The sequence below is a fragment of the Pelophylax lessonae genome (genome assembly GCF_965119305.1).
Source record: "Pelophylax lessonae genome assembly, chromosome: 7".
Taxonomy (NCBI): Eukaryota; Metazoa; Chordata; class Amphibia; order Anura; family Ranidae; genus Pelophylax; species Pelophylax lessonae.
Window position 1 is genome coordinate 66,728,262 of NC_138774.1, and position 17,797 is coordinate 66,746,058.

Sequence of the window (17,797 nt, forward strand, 5' to 3'; positions counted from 1 at the left end):
GGGTGGGGGGGGACCCGGGGGGACCCAGCCCCCCATGTTAAGGACATGTGGCCTGGTATGGTTCAGGAGGGGGGTCCCCTTCCTCTTTTTTCCCCCCTTTCCTGGCCTGCCAGGATACATGCTCAGATAAGGGTCTGGTATGGATTTTGACATTTTTTAACATTTGTCTATTGCTGGCAATTGCACTAACCACAACTACGTGAAGACTGCTGCAACTAAAAAAGACCCAGCATGCAGATATTAGTGGGCTGTCTAAAGGAAAAAAAGGGTTAATATACCTTATCTAAATTGAGTGAACCACTTGCTAAAAGCTAATTCACCTTCAAATATGAGTGCAGTGAAAGTGAAAATTTCCTGGGAATTATACTATTATATCAGTAGATGCAAAAAATTGCAACAATTTAAAACCGTGAATATATAGTGAAAAGATATAAAACAAAGTATCATTGTTCAGTGAAACTCAAACAAAGACTGTGTATTGCTAATTAAAACACTTGAGTTCATTTTCCTTTTGTGACTCTGAACACCAGTCTCTCAATATCTCAATATCAGCTCAAGTGACTGTATCATGAAAGATATTTTAGGCTGACCACTCACCGCTCCATCCGGCACCAGACTTGCAGCACCGGGGACGAGGAGACACTTTCTGTACCACCAGAGGTGCTAACACCAGCCACCATGGACAGTAGTCTCGCTGGCAGGAAGGAGCTCCGCACTCTGTGTACTCTGCGGCACAGATCTAAAATCGTCAGGAGAGCTGAAGTGGAGACGCCAGTGTCGGAGCCCGTGTGCTGTCGGGGAATGGAGGTGGTGATTCCAGAGGAGAGCACAGAGATACTCGAAGCTAAGTGGTTAAGTGGCGGGTCTCCGAGAGAGAGCAGAGGCTGGGAACTTAGTCGGTTAGACTGGAACCCAGTGGGAGCACAGGAAAACCAGCCCGGCAAAGAAACTAAACTCCTTGAAGCTCCATTGGCAAAAATCCTCCTCTGTATTGGAAGCAGTGGGATTGGCGGCAGCCCCATACAGACTATAGTCCTCAGATCAATAGTGGTGAGTGCCTAAAGTTTTGAATTGAACTCGATGTGCTGAACAAACTGAGTGTGCTTTTTTTTTTTACCTGACAGTATTCTATCAAGGACTATAATGTTATGATCTAGTGGGATGTCAGCGGATGTAATGGACTAGATGCAACACACCAGTGCTCTGATTCATCCTGACACCTCATCCTGACACCTAGAGCCCTCGTTCCACCCTACAGACAGTTTTTGCTGGTGCCCTTGTCCTTGGGGAATTTGGAGAACTTTGCTAGCTGGGTTTTTTTTTCTAAGTGTCGATACCACGGCACCAGACCCGTTCCACCAGATCTAGGAAGCCGGCATCGTGTTCCTCTCCAGCGGTGGCCATCTTGCCTACGAGGGAAAACAAACTTACCATGGCAGCTGGCACTCAAATCTCCTCTGCCTCCTCACCCATTGATTCTCCCATTGATTCTCCCTCGGGGCAGACATCCTGGCTGCTATTATTGCCTGTAGGGAAACCCTGACGGAAAAAAAATTACTTTCTTGCTACAGACATTAGTTTAATCCATCAAGATATGGAAAAATGCCATACCAGGGTTTCTGAGGTGGAGGATTGGGTCTCTATGCTGGAGGATTCCACTAGGACCGACTCCAGGGAGCTACGGGCATTGCAGTTACAGGTGAGGGCTCTGCAGGAGCGTGCGATAGACACAGAGAATCGCCTGAGGAGGAACAATATCTATATTTTGGGTCTTCCGGAGAGGGCTGAAGGGTCTAGGCCCGCAGAATTTGTAGAACATCTCCTGACCACCCTCTTCGAATTGGGCACTGTGCCTCCCACCTTTGTGGTGAAAAGGGCGCATAGGGTCCCACCAATACCACCTAATCCTGGGGCCCTCCCTAGGCCTTTCTTGTTACATCTCCTACATTATCGGGATTGGAATCGTATATTGGCTGCAGCCCGCGCCAAGCCTAAAATAATCTTTGAAAATACCAAATTGCTGTTTTTCCCAGATTATTCTCAGGAGGTCCAGCAACGACGGAAAGCTTTGAGATAATGGTCTGCGCTTTGGCCTCCTCTATCCCAGCAGGTTGCGGTTCACAGATGGGGACCAGACGTGCTTTTTTGATACTCCAGTGGCTCCTTTGGCCTGGTTGGATACTCGCTAAGAAACTCGCTAGTCTGGGATATCTGTTCATCCTCTCCCGACTGGGACTGTGATGGTTACATAGTGTCAGTGGCTGGCTGTTGCCTCCTTGGGGTTTTCTTTTTTTTTTGGGGTCCATTAATAGACATTGTTCCTTTCTTTGTATACCCTTTCTTTTATATATATTTATTTACTTACATTAACCCACATTGGAGCGTGGGTATATTTTGTTTCTTTTTCATTTTTTTCAAGATATTGTTTGGAGTTTCTCCTGTCCATCGGAGCTTCGGTGCATTTTTCGGTGCAAACTTTTTTTTTTTTTGTTATATAGGACAAAGTATTACTATCGCCTATTTTTTGGCTATGTTTTTGGGGATCTAGGCCCTTTTCTGTGTTTTCCTTAAGTAAAGGTTAAGTGAAGATTGTTGCCTCACATTACCAACCATATTCCATCCACATCCCTGTGAACTTAAAGAATTGGATAAGTTAGTCAGGGGCAGTCCGCGTGGAAATCCAGACCAGCACATGGAGAGGCACCGGACTGCGACCTTGCCAACAAGAAGTGGGATTTTCCAGGGCTGTAGTATGCTCTGTAAGATTATAGACAAGTGGAAAACTCCATATATATAAAAATAAAAACAATTTTACTGAAATACAAAAACATACATATTTAAAACGTAATTACAAAGAATTACAGATCAGACATTAACAAATGGAAATCAGTAGTATAGATCACAAGGTCCTACATGTTTCGCTGAGGTATAAATCCTCATGTAGCGGCTTCTTCAGGGACCGATTGCTTGTAATCAACCACTGATTCTGAATAAGAAATAAAAAATTACAGAAACATTTAGGAAAACTAGGGAGTGATATGCACATACAGAAACTGTTGAGCACAGCACAAAGTCTCCCCTATGTGTACCAATGTTTGTACTAATAAACAAAGCTTACCCTTTTGTAAGTAATGTGATCTCTGCCAAAAGAGAGATAGCGTCCCAGGGCGAGCAGACGCAGCCTGATTGCTAACCCGGAGACGCCAGAGGTGAAAACGGCGTACCCGGGGTATCCAATGAAATTGGTGGACACTGGACCGGGCCTGTCTGTAGGCAAAGTGCTTAGAACCAAGGGATATAGGAGTACCTGGAGTATGTAGACACAAAACAAGGGGAATAGTGGCACAAAAATCTGCCCTGGTCAGAAGGTTATTTTAGACATCCTAAACTAATTGGAGGGAGAGGTGTAGTCCATCACCAGCAGCCACATAGTATCCCAAGCTTACCCAAGACTGAGAGGGGAAAGGAAGACCGCAAGTGCAGCATGGATAGGCTGTAAAGAGCACCACCAAAGGGGCAGGAAATAACCACACACAAGAAAAAATCACAGCCAAAGGGTAATCAGGCACTAAGGATCCAAAGAACCCAGGTTGTCAAAGATATTGTAATGGAGAGTACATATTTAGGATGCCGAGTGCAGCTCAAGCAGCAATCTCACCTTTCAATATGACAAGCTTTCCCCAAGGTAAATGATATTCTCCCATTCTGTGGTCCGGCGTGCAGAGGGAGCCATGTACGGCTTCCTGCTCTGCCGCGGACCTATATGTAGGCCGGTCCCACCGGAAATTACGCAGCCAATAACCGGCCTCTGAATGTCACTTCCGGTGCGGGCGCCATCTTGCGGTTCACAACCAGCTTGGACTGCAAACAGAGCGGATTTACACTGGAGTGATACCTGCTTAGAAGCCCATGCAAGGCGGACACAGGGAAATAAGGGGTAAGGAAAGAATGGATCAACTCGCAGTACCCCAGCTTGGGGCCCGAATGCCCACCAGAATAGGGCAAAGCAGGGGACCAGGTCATGGTGCCGCCATGGGACAGAAAACCTCGATCAGCATGATGCTTTACATAATGTAAACAATTCCTAAATATATCTATATGACAAGTCACAAAGAAAATGAATGCACATATAGTATAGTATCTCAGACACAGTTGTTGGTAACCAAAAATATCTAAAACAAGCATATAAAAAAATATATGCAAAGGGTACCTGGGGGCATAACAAAAATCCGACAGGGTGGTTGTACCCAAGTCAATCAATGGATCGACTTGGGTACAATCAGCCTGCCCATACATGAATCGAAATTTGGCCCTGCTGAAGCAGCCAAATTTAAATCCATATATGGCTGGCTTAATACTTGAGACACGCTGCAGGAGGCAACCAGAGAATAAGGACATGTTACAAGAAACTGCTGGAAATCATTGCCATTATAAAGCCTTTACAAAAAATGCTACCACTTCAACTATTAACTGCTGGGCTCCAAGGGTCACACAAAAAGGGCCACATGGTATTGGAGGACCAGACACTTCCCAAGTCAACAAGAGAAACAGAGTAGCAATCCATTTTGTGTGAAGGTAATCTATGCAGCATAGTGATACATATAAGTTGATGTACAATGTAGGCTAGAAACTTTTTTTTTTTTCAAATTCGACTTTAGTAAACAAAAAAGGAGCATAAAGTACAGCATGCGTATAAACAAATACAGGTCACATCAAAGGCAAACGTGATAAAGTGTAGTAACAAAGTACCAATGTAAAAGAACTTAAATATTCATAACCCATATGTATGCATATCACAGCAGGTAAGGTGCATAGGCACCAGACATCCCAGAAGTATGGTAGCGGAGATCCGCCGAATATGCAATGAGGTGTAAGCGCTGGGAGCTATAACCAATGGGTTCACATGCTTTAGGTGGTATAGTACGGAATAACTGTGTATGGGAAGGAAGGGTGTAAGGCGAGGTAAGGGAAAAGGCAGAAAGGAAAAGGAGAAAGGATGGGGAAGTGGTACAAATACCAAAATACCAATACGGGAAGAAGGGCTACAGGTAGCAGTGTATAGGAAAGGGAGCGAGCAGCCCGTGCGGGCGACCTCGACGCCATTCAGCCCGTGTCCAGTGAGGGGGAAGCACTCAAAGCCTGTCCCTCGTCTGAAAGAACGAACATATTCCAGCATGCCCATGTTTTAGAGTATTGCTCTCATCTACCCTGTGTGGAGAGTTCCAGATCCTCCAAATCCCGAATCCACTTCACTCTGCGCAGCCAGAGAGAAATCGTCGGGGGTGTCCTGCTTTTCCAGCAAAGGCTAATACACGACTTAGCCGCATCCATGAGGTGTCGGATCACAGACCGTTTGTAGCGCTTCGGGGCCATCCCGGAGCAGTGCAGAAGGAAGAATGCAGGGTCATCCGGGACAACGTAATCTGTCATTAGCTGAGTGTAAGATTCTGGTACCTTTGGTACCCTTATTGCCCATTTTCCTTTTCATATTGCATCCCACCTTTTTAGTTAGGTGGAACGCATATACCTTTAAGCCGGATGACATCATCGCTGAGCGCCGCTCTGAGCGGCTATTTCAATCGCCGGCTTTCTCTCTCACATTGTTCGTTCAATGTTACCGCATGCTCACAAGCCTTGTCTTATGCTGCCGGAGCCTCCAGCTATTCTCTTTACCTGGAACAGACCGGAACCTCGCTACTGATCCCGTATCTCGCTACCGGATCACTCCCTCACTACCGGACCCCTCTACTTACTAACCTTACTAGTGATAAGTACCCCACAGGGGATTCCTCCATAACTAACTTACACTATCTACCTCTGCACATTAAGGACTGTTACTATCTATGCATACTAATTCTATCATCTGCACTGTTACATAGATTGCTAGCTCTTGAGTCTACTACCATCTATCCTTGCACTGGGTTAGTCTATCCTGTATATGTCATCTGCTGTCCTCACCACCTGTTACCATACATGATTACTACCTATCTGCATTCTACCTATTACCATCTACTACTCTCCTGAACATTACTATCAAGTGCTTATCATTGCTGTCACTGCTCACACCTGTCCCTTCAGCACATCACCTCCATACTGTCATATACATCCCATCACTCCAGGAACATCTTATTGAGTGTGTGTATATCTGTATGCTGAAGCAGACAGGCCCACAGTGATGAGTCTGGAGAGTTGGATCTGGTATTTCAACACATCTCTACATGACTACTGAGTGGAGATTCTGCAGCTGCAAATCCAGCTTACTATAAAAACGCAGCAGCGTTACACTGAGTAACCCTGCGCACCTCCATCCAGAAATCCCGGAGCAGAGGGCAGCTCCAGAAGATATGGGACAAAGTACCCCTATCCTGTTCGCAACGTCAACACCTATCAGATGCCTCCGGGAAGATGTGGTGGAGTCTGACCGGAGAGTAATACCAAAGAGTAAGGAAGGATCTTATAGTTAGATTCTTGGATGCGGGTGCATATCAAAGATTTGAGGGAAAACCAAAGGATGTTGCGTCTCTGGGCAGCAGAGAATTTCCTATGCAGCTCCCCTGAGGAACGGAGGAACGAAATCCTCGTCCCGGAGGAACAAAATCCTCGCGGGGAAGCGAAAGGAGGGCATACAGCTGAGAAAGGGCATAAGGCATGACACCCCGGGTGGTCAGGATATGCTCGAAGGGCATCAGATCCCTCTCAAATTGTGATGGGGGGCCCAACTCCCTGAAAAAATGGAGACGCTACAGAGCCTGCCAGCGCGACAGACGGAACCTCCCTCCTGTGGCGGTCAAATGAGCGAGGGTCGGCCAGCCCCCCCCTGTGGCAAAGTGGGACACTTGGAATGAACCCTCCTGAAGGAGCTCCCCAAACCTGTCCCCAGCACATTCTGGGAGGAACCTTGGGTGTCCCAAAATCGGGTACAGCGGGGAGTGTCCGTCCGAAAGGCCCTTGTTAAGGACCACCGCAGCACATACCCTAATCGTCAGGCCAATGGTGGAGTGGAGCTTAGACGTGTTAGGCACATCCCGAGGTATCAGAGGTGCCCTGTGTAGAAGTAACCGGAATAGGGACAACTTCAAGGTCACCCACTGTTTAAGGTGAGCGTGTCAGGCCCAATCAAACCACCTTGTCAGCATAGCTGCCTGGTAGTAGCGGCGGGGATCTGGCAGCGCCACCAGGCTAGAAACTTTTGAAAAATTTCCCTTAGCCTAATAAATGTGGTAAAAATTATCTTTGCAAAAAATACCCAATCATGTGTTTGAAAAATTAAAAAAAAAAGGATATTTTTGCTTGCATGTGATTGGAAAATGGAACTCAGAGGAGCAGACATGCCAGCTTAGATCTCCTCTCCTGAAGTGACATTTCTGCCATATTATACTGTGTCCCGGCTCAGCTTCACCCAGTAAATATTGTTACTCGGTCTGCTAATAACCCCCACCACTTAATGTAATGGTTCTTGGGAGTCCTCGCCTAAAAATTAAGCCAAAGAACAACAAAGAAGCACTGTCTCAAGTTTCAGTCAGAATGGCACTGGCTTCACCCCCCCCCCCCCGATACCTCACACATTAAGTGAAATCCTCTCAGCGCTCTAAGCAGGGCCGTAGATACATTTTTGTTCTGGGGGGGGGGGGGGTCAGCAGTAAGTACTAAGTAAAAGTCTTTTTAACCACTTCTTACCCGCCGCCGTCAAATGCTGATGGAGCAGTGCATCCATTGTTCCGGGACACTGTCATATGACGGCGCACAAGAACTGCCCCTCCCACGCGCCCGCAGGGGGCGCACAGAGTGGCGATCGTGGCCACGCCTTTTTTCTAGGACACGCCACGACCCCAATCTTGGTAAAGAGTCAGTGACATGACGCCAAACCCGGAAGAGACACAGATGGAACATGTCAGCTCCCTCAGCAGTGTCCGGGCGACCGAGTGGGGGCTTAGTTCTAAGGTAAGTATTGAATAATGTGCTAGTATGCATCGACAATTTGCCATTGTCCTGCAGGTTTTTTTTTTTGTTACATAGAGGATACAACCGCTTTAACAGTTAAATATCAAGAGTTTACTGCACACAACATTTCTTTGCCTCCTTCAGACCTTCAGCTTGCTAAAGATTTGCTTCCTTTCTCTTGGACACCCCATAGACTTCCATAACTAGGAATATAACTCACTTTAACCCTCCTCTTGTGTTAGGGTCAAAACTGACCCGTTTTCAGGTTTTGAATGTCTATAAGTATCACATAAATTTGTTTATTGCATCAAGATTTTTTTACTTTGTCAGGAACCTCTATTTAAACAATGTAATAGAAAAATAATCCTTTTCACTAAATTATAAAATACTGTGGTGAAAATTACAAATGGTGGAGTGGAGCTTAGACGTGTTAGGCACATCCCGAGGTATCAGAGCTGCCCTGTGTAGAAGTAACCGGAATAGGGACAACTTCCCTAGGGACAACTTCAAGGTCACCCACACTCCTCTTGTGTTAGGGTCAAAACTGACCCGTTTTCAGGTTTTGAATGTCTATAAGTATCACATAAATTTGTTTATTGCATCAAGATTTTTTTACTTTGTCAGGAACCTCTATTTAAACAATGTAATAGAAAAATAATCCTTTTCACTAAATTATAAAATACTGTGGTGAAAATTAAGACGTTCATGGTGTTAGGGTCAATTCTGACCCAGTTATAATATAGGATTTTAGGACACTAATAAGTTCCAAAACTGAAATCATAAACACTCTCTCTGCTTAGTAACACTGACAGCCAATCCCCTCTCAACCCTGTGAGCTGTAGTTAGGGAGGGGCCTATCTCTTTTCCTGCTTGTCTGCTTCTCTAAATAAAGTGAAGAAACATAGGACAAATTCATTTCAGAGTTGCTGACTTTATTTTACCATTTTTTAAATTTGACAATGAGAGGTATGCTATCAAAAGAAAGGTCTAGGGGTCACACCAAAAATATTAAAACCAATCTTTTCAAGGATAAAGAAGCCTAACAAGGTAACCAAGAGGTAAGAAACAAATTTGATGATAAATAATTATTCAGAGGGTATTTTATGGCTGATTTAAGACACGGGTCAAAACTGACCCTAACATCATGGATAGTAACGGAATTCTAACATAAGAGGAGGGTTAAAGATAACTGTCTTATATTCAGCTAACTTCCATCGATTACTAAAACAAGTTACTGAATTATTATCACAATGGTCCTCTATCCTGGGTAAGCAAAATTAATGTAATTAAGATAGCTATATTGCCCAAGTTTTTATATCTTTTTAGAGCCTTGCCCATCCCAGTTACATCTCATTTTTTACGGGTTATACAGCGCAGAATTATCTCCTTTATCTGGGGTAAAACAAAACCTCAAACCTCCTTTTCAGGAAGTGAAAGACATAGTTACATAGTTACATAGTTACATAGTTACATAGTTAGTGAGGTTGAAAAAAGACATCAGTCTATCCAGTTCAACCCATGATGCGTGTGTGTGTTTGCTTTTAACCGTACATTGTATACCCCTGTATGTTTTGGTCTCTAAGGTGTCCATCTAATAATTTTTTGAAACTATCAATGCTCCCTGCTGATACTACTGCTTGTGGAAGAGAATTCCACATCCTTACCGCTCTTACAGTGAAGAACCCCTTACGCACTTTAAGGTTAAACTGCCTTTCCTCTAGTTTTAGTGAGTGGCCACGTGTCTTATTGTATCTCCTATCTCTGAATAGTTTGTTCCTTATGCTCGGGTCACCAGTACAGTATTTGTACATTGATATCATATCCCCCCTCAATCGTCTTTTCTCCAGAGAGAAAAGGTTCAGTGCTTGTAGTCTTTCCTCATAGCTGATGTCCTCCATTCCCCTAATTATTTTTGTTGCCCCTCTCTGGACTTTCTCCAGTTCCAACACATCCTTCCTGAGGACCGGTGCCCAGAACTGGACAGCATACTCCAGATGTGGCCGGACCAGAGTCTTGTAGAGTGGGAGAATAATCTCTTTATTTCTGGAGTGAATCCCCTTTTTTATACATCCCATTATTCTGTTGGCTTTGCTTGCGGCGGCTTGGCATTGCATGCCACTGCCAAGCTTGTTGTCTACCAGTACCCCCAAGTCCTTTTCCATCCTAGACTCACCCAGAGGTTCCCCCCCCCCCTAGTGAGTAGCTTGCTTTCTGGTTTCTGGCCCCCAAGTGCATTACTTTACAGGGGCCGAGATATATCCCGGGTAACTATAGGCCGGTCAGCCTAACATCAGTAGTCTGCAAGATTTTGGAGGGGATGTTAAGGGACCACATACAAGACTTTAGTAATGAAAACGGTATTATAAGTAGTAATCAGCATGGATTCATGAAAAATCGTTCGTGCCAAACCAATCTATTAACCTTCTACGATGAAGTGAGCTACCACCTAGATAAAGGAAAGCCTGTGGATGTGGTGTATCTGGACTTTGCAAAGGCCTTTGACACCGTTCCCCACAAACGCTTACTATACAAACTAAGGAAGGTAGGTATGGACCATAAGGTGAGTACCTGGATAGAGAACTGGCTCCAGGGGAGAGTCCAGAGGGTGGTGATTAATGGGGAGTACTCGGATTGGGCGGGTGTGGAAAGTGGGGTCCCCCAGGGTTCTGTCTTGGGACCAATCCTGTTTAATTTATTCATAAATGATCTGGAGGAGGGGATATCTAGTACAATCTCAGTATTTGCGGATGATACTAAACTAGGCATGCCAATATCTTCTATTCAGGATGTGGAAACCTTGCAAGCGGACCTGAACAAAATAACGGGGTGGGCAACTACATGGCAGATGAGATTTAATGTTGAAAAATGTAAAGTAATGCACTTGGGGGCAAGAAACCAGAAAGCAAGCTACTCACTAGGGGGGGAACCTCTGGGTGAGTCTAGGATGGAAAAGGACTTGGGGGTACTGGTAGACAACAGGCTTGGCAGTGGCATGCAATGCCAAGCTGCCGCAAGCAAAGCCAACAGAATACTGGGTTGTATAAAAAAGGGGATTCACTCCAGAAATAAAGAGATTATTCTCCCGCTCTACAAGACTCTGGTCCGGCCACATCTGGAGTATGCTGTCCAGTTTTGGGCACCGGTCCTCAGGAAGGATGTGCTGGAACTGGAGAAAGTCCAGAGAAGGGCAACAAAAATAATTAGGGGAATGGAGGACATCAGCTATGAGGAAAGACTACAAGCACTGAACCTATTCTCGCTGGAGAAGAGACGATTGAGGGGGGATATGATATCAATGTACAAATACTGTACTGGCGACCCGAGCATAAGGAACAAACTATTCAGAGAAAGGAGATACAATAAGACACGTGGCCACTCGCTAAAACTTGAGGAAAGGCGGTTTAACCTTAAAGTGCGTAAGGGGTTCTTCACTGTAAGAGCGGTAAGGATGTGGAATTCTCTTCCACAAGCAGTCGTATCAGCAGGGAGCATTGATAGTTTCAAAAAACTATTAGATGGACACCTTAGAGACCACAACATACAGGGGTATACAATGTACGGTTAAAAGCAAACACACACACACATCATAGGTTGAACTGGATGGACTGATGTCTTTTTTCAACCTCACTAACTATGTAACTATGTAACTATGTTAGCATGTAAGAAATGTGGAAAAGCTTTGTCGGCACGCCACAACAACCAGGACCACCAGCTGTTTTATTTTAAGCCGTGGTGTGTGAACACACTAAGACTATCACCCGGTGGGTGCATAAAAAAGTGCACACCAAAAGGTGAAACACAAAAAGTGCACAGGGTGTACACATGGTTCTTGACCCTGATCCCCCGGGGCGCAAGGCTCCTGACAGGGACTGGGGTACTTACACTGGCTAACCTGGCCGAAACCAGGCAGCCCCGTTCTTTAGGAGGTCTGCTGAAACAGACCACCCCAAGTACCAAGTACCCATGGCCCCTTCCTGCGCCAAGCAAGAGTAACTGCGAGGGGTTGCGGTGTTCAGGCACCACCATCACCCAAGGCCCAATTTTTTTGCACCTGTATGACAAGTACATGTGATTTGAATTTTGTATGGAATTTTTAACAGCAGGGCTCATTCCTACACCTTGCGCCTGTGCATTTTCTTTTCATAAAATGGGAGTACCAGATCCAAATCCATACTAGACCCAAAGGAACTGGGGGGGGGGGGAACCCTACACCGTTTCTTTCATGGTTTTTTTATCTGTATTGCCAGGAGCCGACAATAAATTACAGCCGCAAGCAAGTTTAAATTACATTTTTTCCTGTACAAATGTCAGTATTTCTGCAGCAGGCTACATACATCGTACAGATGTGCCACTTTGCAGGCGCATTAAGGGGACCCCATTGTTTCACTTTAAACATCATTAAAATCAGTGCTTCTTTAAAAACGATTGTTTTTTAAAAATTTTTTTGGATTGCTACATGTCCCCCAGGGCAGTGACCAGACCCCCATACACTTTTTTGGGGCAATAACTTGCATTTAAGCCTTTAACCACTTCTGGCCTGGAAGATTTTCCCCCTTAATGACCAAGCCATATTTTGTGATTCGGCACTGCGTTATTTTAAAGGGCAATTTTGCGGTCGTGACACGCTGTACTTTAATAAAATTGATGTTCTTTTTTTTTCCCACAAATAGAGCTTTCTTTTGGTGGTATTTTATCACCTGTGTGATTTTTATTTTTTGCGCTATAAAGAAAAAAAGAGCGACAATTCTGGAAAAAAAAAAAAAAAAAACAATATTTTTCACATTCTGCTATATAACATTCTCAAAAAAATAAATAAATAAAAAAATCTAAATTTTTTAACATTAAAGGCCAATTTGTTTTCTGCTACATATTTTTGGTAAAAAAAAAATCGCAATAAGCGTATTTTGATTGGTTTGCGCAAAAGTTATCGCATCTACTAACTACGGGAAAGATTTATGTCATTTTTATTGGTTTACTTTTTATTATTTTTTACTGGTAATGGTGGCGATCTGCGATGTTTAGCGGGACTGCGACATTGCGGCGGACAGATCGGACCCCTAACTGACATTTTTGACACTTTTGGGGGGACCAGTAACATTACTACAGTAATCAGTGCTAAAAATATGCACTGTTACTGTAATAATGACACTGGCAGGGAAGGGGTTAACATTGTGGGTGATCAAGGAGTTAAATGTGAGCCTAGGGGAGTGATTCTAACTGTGGGGGGGGCATGGCTTCAGAAATGATCATAGAGACCTGTGATCCTATATAGAAGTATCATAGGGGCTCTGTGATCATTGCAGGCAGAAGAACGATCAGCTGTTTTTACAACAGCTGACCATTCTTCTCTCTCAGCGGGGAACGTTTGCGTGTGTCAGGCGGCAATCGGAGCCGCCTGACCCATGCATTGGCTTCCCAGCTGCCGAGTGGGGGCGGGATCGTGCCGCCGGTGGCGCGCACTCGCCCCCTAGCTGCCTGCTCGCGACCGATGTAGACCTATGTCGATTTGCGCAGCAGAGCCACATTACCGCAGTAAATAGGCGGCGGCCAGTCGGGAACCAGTTAAAATGAGGACTTTTGATTTTTTCAGGAAAAGTGCAAACTGAACCGGGGTGTGTTCAGTCCATCACCACACAGAATCAATTTCGCCTTCTTCTACAGCTCCTAACAGCCGCAAAACAAACTATTGCTAGGGAATGGAAAACTCAATATTTAATTCTAGCTGAAACCATACACAGAACTAATAAAGCTCTTATTCATGCTAAAATGGAAGCAATCAAAAGAGATTGAATTGATCAATTTGAGAAACTCTGGTTTCCTTGGGTTAAGCAGACTTTGATGATACACTATTATTGCCTTTGTAATTTCACCCTCTTTGCCTTGACTATACTTTCTATTCATTTGGAATTGCATCACCACTTGTAAACATCCCCCCAACCCCCCCCCCCCATTCTCCCCCCCCCCTTTTTTCTACCCTCTTCTCTCTATCTACTGTTGTGTAGTACTTATAAACACGTTATCTCTTCTGTTTGTAAGATATACCTAATAGATTGATGTCCTAATTACTGCTCTTGCAAAATGAACCAATAGTCACTAGCTTACTTTTTTCCTTCTGATTGATATTTCTAATGCTTTCGATGTAAACCTTTATTGGTTTATTCGTTGCTCTACTCGTTACATTTTTATATTATATACTCATCCTGTTCATAAATCGAAATGTTTAGCTCTATTGCTTTTTGAATATTGTACTACCATCCTTGTATTTACTCAGTTTGTCAATCTTTGTTATATTTAAAAAATAATGAACAAATCTGATGAGGAAAATGGAAGTCAGCAGAGCTTCACCTCATTTACTAATCTAAGGGGAAATTGGCTTGCAAATTGAAAATTCCCTTGAAAAGTAAACAACCTATTTTCCTTTAGTAAATTAACCACACAATGTCCAATCTGTTTTCCTTTTTTTCCTCTTCATTGTCATTACTTTTTATTACTCAGGATAACAGTTGCTTTAAAACTAACCTCCAGTAAGGATTTGACCATTTCCCCTGTTCTCATCTGCAGCACGTTCCCAACAATGGGCAGTGGTGTTGGACCAGGTGGTAGGTTACGATTCTTCCACATTGTATCCCGTGCACAGTAAATAATACAAGTGACAATTAGAGCCAGGAGTAGGGTGCTTAGCCAAGTGGTGTCCATCTTTCCTAGTGAAAAGTGTCCAATTGTGCTTGTTTTTCTGGAACAGCTATATCAAGTTAATCAGCAACTGCTTAGCAAATGGTCATATTGCCAAAGTTCATTCTGACTGAATAGCAATGCAATATTTACTAGAACAGTTTGATTCCAACCATTGGTTGGAGTTGTCTTTATAGAAATTAAAACAGCGATCTCAATAGTAAAATGATAGGAATGCATCTGGTTCAAAAGTTCTTCAATGCAGTAAAGATTTATTGTTGTATTTTGCTTTGCTTGTTCTAGTTAGCTATACAAGAATTTTTTATTATAGGTTAGATGGTGTAGTTGACTAACTTAGTTTAAAGGGAAAGTATAATATATTCCCAACAAGTACATAATTTGAGGGATTATTATAGGTTTTACCTTTCAGTTATTTTATTTTATTTATTTTTGCAACTAGAAACAGGGTGAAGTAACTCCTACAATGATTTTGCCCAAATCTAACTCAAGCCCCTTCTTCCCACTCTTCCCCTCAAGTTTTTTTCCACTGAAGGGTTGGTTTACTGAAATTGGGGAATTTAGAAGCGGCTAGCTACCATGCACAGCTTCACCAGATTTTTCACTCTCCGGGTTCAGTTAATGAACCCCTGAGTATTTCTCAATAATTCAGAGCAATGTTCATGTAATGATGTCAGTGCCAATCTCTACATCATTTTATGTGAGCCCATTGCATTTAGCTCTCTTAGGAGGTGGGTCCATAATGCTGGCCACTCACAGGATGCACTCAATCAGCTGGGTTCAATGCTGCTGGGTGTCATTCAGCCTGGAAGACTGAGGACTTCTATTGCCTGAAAGAAATTACTACAGAGGAAAGGACCAAATAGAAGAGGTGTATTTTTATTTTATACCTCCTATAGCATCATTTAAAAAAAGGCCCAGATATTGGCTTTAATAGTTAAAGTGGAACTTAAGCTGACCATATGTTCTCATGCACTCTCTAACTCACATCTTTAATCTCTCCCTCTCTTCTGCCATCTTTACCAACTCTCTAAAACATGCACTAGTCACCCCCATACTTAGAAAGCCCGCATTGGACCCCAACAATCTTAATGCCCCATGTTCTTGCTCCCTTTTTCCTCCAAACTCCTTGAACATCTGGTCTACAACCGAATGAGTGACCACCTTACTGGGAATAAATCATATATACAGTTCAGCGCAACTGAAATCATAAACAAACATATTAATACAGCTGTCCAGAGCCCAAATAGGAAAAAGTCCTTAGGAGGGACAGCAGTCCAGAGCCCCAATAAGAAAGTCCTTAAGAGGGAAAGCTTCCTTCTGTGAAAGATTACTGGTAGCATGCCTGATTGAGCCCACCACCGGCACACAGATTGCTTGCTCACCTCCAATACATGACCCCTAAACCAACAGGAAGGTCAGAGTACACAAGTTCCCACTAACCAGGGATAAGGCATAACAGGTGCGAAGAGGTCCTGGCCACTCCAATTGTCACACTAAAAACACAGCGTGTATAAAAAATAAAACAATCTTAGTGCTCTCTGTAAGTCTTAAAAGCATGCTTTATTAATATAAACACTTACACGGTAATTCTCTTGTTAAGAAGCATATATAAACAGGTGTGGATACAGCACCAAACATCTGTGTTCCACTTGATACGTTTTGGATTGGGTCATATTTACTTACTGGGAATAACCTTCTTGATCCCCTTCAGTCTGGATTTCACCCTCAACACTCTGCCAACACTTGCTCTTCTGAAACTCACAAACAATCTACTAATGGCTAAAAACAATGGACACGATTCTGTACTCTTATTCCCGGACTTCTCTGCTGCTTTTGACACAGTGGACTCCCCCCTTTCTCCTCAAAAAAACTCCACTTCTTTGGTCTCCACTCACCTCTTCTCTTCTTTATTAAGGTGCACCAAGGTTATGTTCCTGGATCTCTCCTATCCTCAAACTCCCTGGGTTAGCTAATAGCCTCCCATAGCTTCCAATACCATTTCTATGCTGATGACACCCAAATCTTTCTCTACCTCTGAACTCCCTTCATCAATCTCCATACGCATTATTCATTTACTAACAGACATATCAGCCTGGATGTCACACAACTTCCTCAAACTCAATCTGTTCGAAACCAAGCTCATAATATTTCCTCACCCATTTTCCTCTTCTCCTGACTTCTCTGTCAAGATTGATGGCACAACTATCAACCTATCCTCGCATGCAAAGGACCTAAATGTTATCCTGGACTCAGAACTATACTTTTCGGCCTCACATCCAATCACATTCCAAAGCTTGCCGTCTCCCTATGTAGCATCTTCAACATACACCCGTTCCTAACCAGTGATACCACAAAGCTTCTAATTCACTTTCTGGTCATTTCTCGACTGCAACTCCCTCCTCACTTGCTTACCTTTACATAAGCTATCCCCCTTCAGTCCACCATGAATGCTGCTGCCAGACTCATCCACCTTAACAACCATTCAGTGTCTGCTACTCTCTGCCAATCCCTCCACTAGCTTCCGTTCACCCAACAAATTAAATGCAAAATACTAACAACAACTTACAAAGCCATCCACAACTCAGCCCCCAGCTACATCACTAACCTAGTCTCAAAATACAAACCAAATTGTTCTCTTCATTTCTCCCAAGACCTCCTGCTCTCTAGCTCCCTTGTCACCTTCTCCCATGCCCACCTCCAGGACTTTACCCGAGGCTCTCCCATCCTATGGAACTTCCTACCCCTATCTGTCCCAGCTATCTCCTACTCTGTCCCTTTTTAGGTGATCCCTGAAAGCTCTAATCCTTGGAGAAGCCTATCCTGTCCCCATCTAACAATTGTGCTTTTATTATCTCTGTCAGCTAACCCCCCCCCCCACAGTTATTACTTTTTGTATTACTCAACCCTCCCTCTTAGATTATAAGCTCTAATGAGCACTGCGGGTCCTTCTGATTCCTCCTGCATTGAATTGTATTGTAATTGTACTGTCTGCCTTCATGTAGTAAAGCACTGCACAAACTGTTGGAGTTATATAAATCCTGTAGAGTAATAATGTATCTATGTATATAAATATGTACCGTATATGGTTCATAAAATGATAAAAACAATAAAGATTATGCCACAAGTCAAGACATAAAATTAAAAAAAAAATACTTAATTTATT

General features: G+C 43.6%; 1 protein-coding gene across 1 annotated transcript in view; it reads right to left on the reverse strand.

Moving 5' to 3' along the window:
• The window catches only part of LOC309560466 (cytochrome P450 2A13-like), a 98,933-nt gene that overhangs the window by 61,042 nt on the left and 20,094 nt on the right, over positions 1 to 17,797 (reverse strand). The window contains exons 9-10 of the mRNA XM_082264099.1: positions 15,620 to 15,799; positions 14,461 to 14,674 (exon numbers count right to left, since the gene is read on the reverse strand). Of these exons, the coding sequence (XP_082120225.1) occupies positions 14,461 to 14,674; positions 15,620 to 15,799 (394 nt within the window). The remainder of the gene's footprint in view (positions 1 to 14,460; positions 14,675 to 15,619; positions 15,800 to 17,797) is intronic.